The sequence below is a fragment of the Heliangelus exortis genome, chromosome 15 (assembly GCF_036169615.1).
Source record: "Heliangelus exortis chromosome 15, bHelExo1.hap1, whole genome shotgun sequence".
Taxonomy (NCBI): Eukaryota; Metazoa; Chordata; class Aves; order Apodiformes; family Trochilidae; genus Heliangelus; species Heliangelus exortis.
In genome coordinates this window covers 3,212,694-3,222,232 of record NC_092436.1, presented here as the reverse complement: position 1 = coordinate 3,222,232, position 9,539 = coordinate 3,212,694, and the positions used below count along the sequence as shown (strand labels likewise).

General features: G+C 43.4%; 1 protein-coding gene and 1 long non-coding RNA gene across 3 annotated transcripts; one reads left to right on the top strand and one right to left on the bottom strand.

Annotated features, from left to right (window-relative positions):
* Positions 1-3,187: 3,187 nt before the first annotated feature.
* Positions 3,188-7,041, bottom strand: LOC139802998 (uncharacterized). Of its 2 annotated transcripts, XR_011728834.1 has the most exons (4): positions 6,278-7,041; positions 5,000-5,112; positions 4,024-4,349; positions 3,188-3,271 (listed from the first exon to the last, which is right to left on the bottom strand). It is a non-coding gene; the product is annotated as an uncharacterized lncRNA (long non-coding RNA). The 2 variants fall into 2 exon arrangements; XR_011728833.1 differs by lacking the exon at positions 4,024-4,349 and having other exon boundaries at positions 6,278-6,528.
* A 27-nt stretch (positions 7,042-7,068) lies between these two features.
* Positions 7,069-8,703, top strand: SMIM32 (small integral membrane protein 32). The gene is made up of 2 exons (XM_071758771.1): positions 7,069-7,611; positions 7,739-8,703. Exons 1-2 carry the CDS (start codon positions 7,538-7,540, stop codon positions 8,175-8,177), a joined length of 513 nt encoding a protein of 170 aa, XP_071614872.1. The 5' UTR covers positions 7,069-7,537; the 3' UTR covers positions 8,178-8,703.
* Positions 8,704-9,539: the final 836 nt, after the last annotated feature.

The window sequence follows — 9,539 nt, the reverse complement described above, 5'->3', positions numbered from 1 at the left end:
GCCTTTGAGGAGGATCACAACCTTTCTCTTTAAGATCTCAACAATTTCTCTTCATGATAACTTTTCTCTCTGCTTAAAAATTTAGCAATGGATTAAACAATAGCAAGAGTTATATAATTCCACTATTAACCAAATGTAAAAGTCCTTTATCTTGTTCTCAGTGCCCATGCTAACTGCACTGATTATAAAGCATGAATTTTAATAACAATACTCTACTAGATTTCCCACCAGCATAGGTTGAGAACTAATTAATCTACAATTGGAATGTATTTGCCTGTATCTAGGCAAGGAACAGGACTTGTAACATCTTCTCAAAAAGAAACAGAGCTTTATAACACTGCTTTTCTCTGTAAAGTCACAAGTCAGGTGAAGTCTTTCTTATTAAGGGGTGGAGGAATTACTTGCAAATATTTCAAGAGGCTGACATTTTTATTTGCTTTGTATTTCATGCAGTTTTCCTTTCATGAGCACTGCTATAGATGTGAAAAAGATAATGTTACCCTAACTGATACTGGTTTTCAAGCTTTTCAAATTTATTTCCATGAGCTTATAGCATCGAAATTTAAACCAATTTTCTTGTTCCATGAGAGAACAGATGTTCCAGCAGCAATAAGATTTTAAATTATTCAAATAACCCTTGTCACATGCTGATAGATTCTCTTTCTAAGTCTGTTCAATAAACCTGAGCTTCAGATCCTCTTTGCTGAAGCATTTTACAGTTTCCCTGGGGGTGCCCAGTGACCACAGAGTCACAGATGAGCCCCTAGCCCATAATGAAGCATCTCTCCAAGGCTTCCCTAAACAAGGACTCTTCAAACATGCTGCAGCCCAATTCCACTTGGGAAATGTGGGCAGCTACCTTGCCTTGACTGGTAATAGTGACAATCTTAGGCAAAGAGAACCAAAGATATTGAGCCAACAGAGTTAATGGTGAAGAGGATTTGCCTGGTCAAGTCATGCTAACAGAAGGACCAAGATGATTAAGAATGGTTTCCCCTCCAACAGATGTTGCCAGCTGGGCTTGCTGCTCTCGGGTCTCTTGCCATCTCTGCCTGGTGTCTGGGCTTCCCTCTTTCTTCTAAAAAAAACCCTAAAGTAAAAAACCTAAAGTAAACCATACTTTCCACAAAAGGAGAGGGTGCTCCGAGGTTAATGGGGAGCCTTGAAAATCTGGAACACAGGAAAAACTGACAGATTTCATCTGATCCAAGGCTGGGCCACTGCATAAGCTCTTACATAAAGAGATGGAACCCAAATATAGAGTGATGATACGTGCCAAGTCCTTCTCCAGGATTCAGACTCCATCACAGAAGAAGAATAAATAGACACAGAAACCTAATGTGCAAGTCCATGAGCCTTTTTCTCCCCAAGACTTGAAACTGCAACTTTACCCTTTCCTTGTACATCTATGGGTGGTTTGGGAGAACAGAAAAACAAAACAAAACAAAAAACCAAAACAAACAAAGAACCCCCCAAAACAACAAAGCCAAAAAGTTGGTTTTCTTAATAAAATATTTAATACCAAAAAATGGGAACAAATAATTTTGCTCTGCTGTCCTACATGACTTTGGTTTGAGAGACAAGGCCAAAACTGATGGAAACCTTGGCTCTGTTGAGGACTGAGAGCAAACAAGGCAGCCCCATCCTCTGCCATGGGCAGGTAAGTCACCTCATCCAGAGATGCTCTGTGGATTTTACAAAAGGTCGATATCATAACAGCAAAAAAAGACCTTTGAGTTCAAAACAATGTCATTTGTTGAGTTAGACTGCTATGAATGACAAATTAGAAATTATAAAACTGGTTTTCTGTATGAAGCAGCACACAAACAATTAACTCCCCAATTCCCTGGCCTGCTGAGGAACACAGTGTTCAATTTTCCTGTAATTTTTTTTTTAAAGTCATAGATGAAAATATGCCTTAAAGCAGCAGCCAGCCACACTCATGGTCTGGTGCTTCCCATAATAAGTTTATCTAAAACTCCAAAGTGAGAGAGTGCCAATATCTGTTGAAATTTCAGCTCCATCAGTACCAGGGTTCATCTCCCTCTTCCACCCTGTTTTGGATGGTTCTTTCGGTTTTGTTTTTTGGGTTTTTTTTTTAATTTTTACCACATCGGATCACCCTGCCATCTTCAGCCATTAATCCTCTGGACCCCTGCAGGGTGAGGAAGTATTGTCAAGTCCAGTTTTAAAACCATGAAGGAAGGTTGCAAAATGGACACCCTGATAAGAAATACCCAGGCCTGGCAGATGTGCAGGGAGGCAGGGTCCTGTTTAATTACTCACTCTCATTATTTGCTGTTTACTGTCCTCATAATTTACAATCAATATAGAGCCTAAAAAAAAAGCTGCAAAGCAAAAATCTATAAGCAGAGGAACACTGTCTACCCAACCTGCTGTCTAATAAGAACAGCCACAGCTTCCCATCACTGCCAGACCATATCCAGATGCCTCCAAAAAAGGAGGAAAAATTCCTGACACCAGACAGGTGAGTTGTATAAGAAAAAAGTCATGCATAAAGAGAGGCTCAGCCAACAAAAGAGCCCTGTGAGGAACCAGCCCCAGGGAGCATCACCATGCTGCAGAGATAGAACTAATACTGGCCCAAGCCAACATGTCCAGGTAGCCAACAGAGCAGCAGCCCATGTCTGTCTGAGGATCTGTGGTGATCTATGGAAACCCTTGCATCTGCCCAGAGCATTGGTGTCCTCTTTTACACCCAGCTCTGCTCACAAACCAGTCCCTTGTGACCCAATTTAGGCAAAGAAAGTGAAAAGACAACTTTATCCTACAGTTATATCTCTTGCTTTTACTTCTAAAACATCCTCCTGCTTCATGTCTGGATGTGCTGATGTTGCATCCATCCCCTGGAGCATCTGGAGCACAACCAGCTGCCCACCCCCCCACTCTTGGCTGCAGGAACCTCAGCTGGGCTTTCCCTTCTGTAAACACCCAGAAAACTGTTGCAAAGAGAGAAACAAGAGGGGTTTTTTTTCAGGACACAAGGAATCCACTTATCTACTACATAGAGTCACAAACACTTTCACTCTGGCTGAAGCTCCTAGCACTGCAAAACCCCTTGGAAGCTCTGTCAAGGTGCTGCAGCATGCAGGATTGGTGATGGAAAAACAGGAGGCATTTCCCCAAGTCCAGTGGCAGTGGCAAAGCTTACCTGGGTGGCAGGAAGTGCAGGATGCTTGTTGCTCCCTTTTTCACAGACTTCTCTGGAAACTTTGCAACTGTTTCTTCTTTCACTGGTGCAAACCATGCCCTGAAAAACCAAATGTTGGAAGCTGGTTTTAAATAGCACATGCAAGCTCTTTTAAAACAAAATAATTTCAGGACACCTCTGCACTCGGGACAATTTCTTCAGGCACCCAGCCTCATATTGAAGCACCAAGACCCCTGAATTAGGTGTCTTGTGCTTAGTTTCATGCTCCTGCACCCTCGATATCAGAGCTGTAAGTATTTCCTTTAGAGTGATTTTAAAAGGAAATAATCTCTGGATATTATTTTTATTTTCTTTCCTGTATGTGGTTTTAAGGCTCCTTTTCTGCAGCACTGAGAAGTCACAGCCATGATTTGTCACACTGTGGTCTGCTAATAGAAACATTCCCCCCTCCTGCCTCTCACTCCAAAGAGCAGAAGGATCATAATGCAGGTTGTAAATGGTTGCACGACTGAGAAAGAGAATGATTCTTTCCACTTTCATTTCCCTTGGTTGATATTTATCGTGGTAGGGGTTGCACAAGCATATGAAAAAGAGATCATGCATTATTTACCAGTGTGGCAATGCAGAAAGGCTCCAGCATTCCCACCCGCTAAGATTTGCATTGAGCTGGGTGGGAGCTTTGCTGAAGGATTTTTACAGCAAAGGCAATGGCCTGCCAGCCCAGAGAGCAGCAGCAAGGTGGAGCTGAGGATCACAAGCTGTGGTCTCTCTTCTTTCACCTCTGGACAGTTTCTGTCACTGTTTATTTCACGCTACTGCAGGACTGGACCAAGATCAAGCCACAAAGTCACCACGACCATCAATAAATTCCTTGGGTCAGCTGGGGCTCCAGGAGATTCCAGCACCTCCAAGATGAATTTTTTGCTCTTGAATGCAGCTGGGGGAAGAGGGATCCATATGGAAAGATGAGATAGCCTCACCAGCAGCCCTGGGACTTGTCCCCATAGTGGCACCAGGGCCAGCAGTGCTGACCCAGCTTCCAAACACACCAGGACAATGCAACACTCAAAGGTTCATTATTTTTAAACTCCAGCCAGTGGCAGAGACTCTGTCATTACAGTACCATTGCCAGTGTACAATAAACCACTATTGAAACAAGTCATTAAATGCTGGAAACCTTAAAAAAAAAAAAAAAAAAAAAAAAAGAGAGAGAGAACAAACAACCATAAGACAATTATTACATACGAATTTAATGAGGAAAAATTACAAGCAACCAAAGATTTTTAAATCCCTTCCAAATTAAGGAGAGCAAAGGCAAAAGATCAGTTCTTACTTTTACAATGAAGGTATTATTTACTACAATTTAGCTTTTTAGGATTTAGCATGGATACAGAGCTGCAAAAAATACATCTGATTTACTCCTAGTGCTTCTCATCAGTCTCTATATCAGCTTTAGCCAGCCAGGCAAAAAAAATCCAGGAGAAACTGCATGCACTCCCAAGCCTGTGTGCACAGGGGGCAGTTGAAAACCACCCAGAGGATTTCCCCCAGTGCTGGGTGGTTGAACCATGACCATCAGCAACAGCCCTCAACCCAAAGCACCAGCACTGCAATGAACTATTCCATCTTCAGAGCAGAAATCTTTCAAGAATGAGATAAAATATTTTGTAGGAGGAAAAGAGGAAAAAAAAAAACAAACAAAAAACCAAACAAAACAGCTGAGTGAAGATTCCAGCTCTGTGCCTGAGTGCAGCATGCTCAGGAGCAGGGGTAGGGAAGGGGGGTCTGGGTGTACAGGTTCACTGAAGGTTGTATGGAGGCACTGACCTGGCAGAGCAAACAGCCCATTTGTCCCCTCCCAGCAGTGAGGTGACTGTCCCATCGATGTGACTGGCCCATCCACCTCCAGGGACACTTCCAGTGGCTCAGGGGAATGATTCCTGCAGGATGGAAGAAAGGAGGTAAAGAAGGAGCATGTGGCCATAGAGGAGTCACCCTGGCAGAGCCCTTCCTTCTCCATCCCTGCCCGGTTTGGCTCTGAACCATCAAATGGAGCACCACAGGGCTGCCAAAACCCACACTTCTGTGCTGTGCAAAAATGCACCCACGGCTATGACATTCACGTGCATCCTTTGTAGTATTTTTCCTTCCTCCTGCAGAGCTGGTAACGCTTGCAGAGAAGCTTTTTATAACAAACTTTTTTGCTAAAGTCTATGAAACACTAAGACTGTCCACTCTATTTATAGGGCTCGGCCCCCAGTTGCCTTCCTGCTTTTTCTACAGACTAATAAAAACAGTGAGGCAAACAAACAAACAAACAAAAATATGCAAAATTTGGTTAAAACCAGATAAGGAAAATGACAGCTGAAGGATGGTCCTGGGAAGACAGCCTTCCAGCCAGCCACCTTGTGCTGCTGCTCACAAACACTCCTATTTCAAGGAGGCATGGTAGGTAAAACAGTTGCAAACTATATTAGCTTTTTATGACACTGTTGATTTTTTCCAAGCCCTGTGCTGGCTGGCTGCCTCCATGCCCTGTTCTTTGGACTCACACAGAGTAAATAGGTGTAACTCCTGTGGCTCTGCAGGCAGGAGACCTGTCCCCAAGAGGAGCAATAGATACAGGCAAGGAAAGCCCCTCAGCCACACAAGAGTCAGCTCACTTTGGCTGAAAAAGGGGGAAAAGAAAAAAAGAGATAAACAAAAAGCAGCAAAGCTTTAGAGGAAAACCTCCTTGGAATTTCAAAAGGTCCCCAAGACTTGGAGATAAATGTCATGGTGGATTTTCTGAGGATGGGTGCAGAAGGATGTGAACAAGGATGTCACAGCTTTCAACCACCCCAGCAGCCTCTTTGAAGGCACAATGGATTTACCTGGAGCACCTGGAGCTTGGCAGGAGATGAGGAACACACTGACCAGGGCCTCAGAGGGAGTTGCCCTCTAGCAGAGACTTTCTTTCATTTTATTTAAACCTAACTGACCAGAAAATTTCTCCTCTCTTCATTCCCCCTCTCCCAGCAGAAACATTTATTATGCTAATTGAAACGTTTAACCACCCGGGACCTCTGGCTGCAATATCTCATCATAAGCAGCTTTAGCACTTACTTGGATCAGCACCCTGGGATTTGAGATGTTTCACCCATTTCTCTGCCCAGTTACCAAGTGCTCCTCTCTCCCTTGTTCCTCTCTCCCCCCGACCCTGTCCACTGATCTTTTTCAAGTTGCAGTGCCTTAAAATAAAAAGTATTAACACGGTTGATCTGACGCAGGGGAGTGAGGGATTGCGAGAGCAAGCTGGCAAGCAGCCAGCAGCTGATAGCAGTATAAAAGCGATTTGATGTTAAAAAGGAAAAAGAAAAAAAAAAAAAAAATTAACATGCTAATTTTCAGGCTGGAGAGAGTGCTGGGGACCACATCAAAGAGAAAAAGGAAAAACGGGTGGGGGGGGAAGCATTTTCTGATTATTCTAGATGTTAACAATAGAAGTGTGAGGAAGAAAGAAAGGGTTTTGATGCAATTTTAATCTTTTTGTCCCATTCTCTGCTGCCCTCCCCCAGCTCGAAACCTCCAGCCTGAGAGCCTCAGGCACTCAGGAGGCTTTTTCAGAAGATCTCTTCCTTTTGAGCATCGTGTCAGTGCCAGCTGCACCCCGGGCTGCAGCGCTGGTCGGCATCACCACGCAGCTCTCCCCGTTCCACGGCACCAAGTGACGCTGCAGCGGAGCTTCTGTCGGGGGAAAAAGTCAGTGAGAGAATCCTGCCGAGTCCCATCTCACAGCTCGGTTAAGAGAGGGGCTTTCCAAAGAACCAACCCCTCTCCCATTCCCAGAGAGGCTTTTTTGGTGTGCTTTTTTTTTTTTTTTTTTTTTTTTTTTTTTTTTTTTTTTTTTTAATACGAAGGGACATTGTTTGTTTTGGTTTGGTTTTTAATTTCTTTTTTTTCTCAAAGCAATCGAAAGGATTGCCTGGAAAGCTCCAGGAGAAAGCTCAGCTTCTTAACACTGGTTCCGCAGAGTGCTGTTAACTGGGATTAAGAAAGTCAATTCATGCTTCACAGCACCAGGATTTCAACAGCACGGAGCCTCCCGAGGCAGAGCCCGGCGGCAGCAAACCCAGCCGGATGGCAAAGCAGCAGCCGCCTCTCCCTGCAGATGCCATTTAACCCCGGATTTGTGAGCATCTCACTTGGGAAAATCAGCTGGAAACCCACCGTGCCTTCCCTACACGGACAGTGAGAGCTGACAGCCCAAACCTTGGCTCCTCTCTGCCCGGCTGCCGGCCCCGGGGCTGGGGTGAGCAGAGCATCTTCCCATGCGGGGCTCCCAGCAGGCTCCGGAGTTACCAGCCCATCCCGGCTGACCAGCATATGATCCAGGATATTCCCGCAAAAGAAGGGGGGAAAAAAAAGGGAAAAGAAGGGAACGAGGGCCAGGACACGAGGTACCTGTATAATTTTTGATTAGTATTTGTGGATGAAGGCTGTAGATATGAGCGAAGAAGACTTTAAACAAAGTCACTGAGCCATGAAAGGGAATTAATTTGCCTTTTTTTTTTTTTTCTTTTAAAGACAAAATGCAGCTGGTTTTCAGCCCTTTGCAAGCAGAAACTTTATTTCTTTCCTATGCCAAAGACTGACTGCGTTTGCACTCCTGCTTTACTTCTACCGTGGAGGAAAATTAAGCAAGAACATGTATAGTGAATTGCTAAATTCAACCAGTGCCACTGAAGCTCACATCATTCAGACCAACACTCCCTACCTGAGCGGCACCCCCAGACCCGTGAGCTCCTCTACTTTTTACCTGTCGACAGCCAGGGTGTTAAAAGAAGGGGAAATAAACAAACCCGACCTGGTGACTTACATCATTCTGTTTTTCTTCCTGCTCTTGACTGTGACCCTCATTGTGCTCTTCATCAACTGTCAGCTGAAAAATTCTTTTTTTGCTACTCTTCCTTACGACAGATCGCTCCGAGAAGCCAGGAGCCCGTGGAGGACACAAGCTGTCTGACACTGGAGAGCAACTGGGGCTTTACAAGAGGAGAAGGCACCAGAAAGGCTGGGAAAGGAGGCTTTGTCACCATATGCCAGGCAAGGGATGTCACCCTCTTTAGAGCCACAGACTGAAAAACGATTGCTGAAAAATACCGTGTGCAAAGGGGAATAGCTGTAAATAAAAAAAGCTCTGTTGTGAACTAAGGAGAGAATGCTTTAGCAAATGTAGAGAGTTTTGTGCAAAAAAAATTGCCTCCTGATTCCAGATTAAGCTCTATATGTATGCAAATGTCATCATCCACCCATTCAGTGTCCATACAAGGATATTTGCATTAAAAACAATCTCTGATTTGGGCATCTGGTGGAGCTTGTTACCCATGTTTATGAGACCATAGCATCAAATGTAAAAACCAGTATATTTACCTAACAGCTCCACGCTGAGGATATGAGTTTACTTTCCAGACCCATTTCTCTCAACTGCTGCTGAAGCTGCGTGGTAATGCAGTGGGAGTCCTGCCAGGCAGGAGTAAAAAAATGAAAAACATTTATTTAGACTTTGATTATGATGCTGTTAAGGGTGGCTTTGATGTTTTATTGCACCATTGAACTGGTTTTAAGTTACCATTTATGTGAAACACTAAATAACTATGGAATGCATTTTCAACTTTCTTAAGCTGCAAAGGAAATTATTTGCCATGGCATGAAACTAAAATAATCAGGATAGGGAGAAGGAAGGAGAGAAAATAAATATCACTAATAGTATGTAAACTAATGAAAGGGAAGAGCAGAGTGCTCTGAGTTCAGTAGGCAAAGTGATAACTTCTGAAAGCCACAAACACAGTTTTATAGAAGCAGCTACTTTAATGCACAATATGCCCAATCCTAGCTTTTCATATAAATTGAGAACAATTAACAGCACCCTTTATTAATAAGGCAACAGTCTGATTCAACACTGATCCCTGGCAAACCCCACCAGTTTAAATTATTATCTGATTTTGTTCTAAGAACCTCTGCTTAACCTTGTTGGCAGGCATCGGGTTTTAATAAACTTGCAGTTACAGCACAATTCCAGATCAAACTGCATGAGCCCCAGAACAGTATTTCTACATCCTACAGTGGACAATAAAAACCTGGTTTTTCTCCAGTTTCTTGCAAGTGGATCATTTATCAGAAGAATGGGGTTCAAGTGGTGACCGATGCTACACATCTAAATCAGTTCTTAAAATGGAGAGTACAGCAGAAGTGCTGTCTGTATGTATCTATATAATTTATTTAATCCAAATGAGATTTTACAATGCAATTACACACATGTAGAGGCTTGCACTCAAGCATACAGACAAAAATTGTATATATGGGAGTCTGTTTGCAAGCTTTTTTT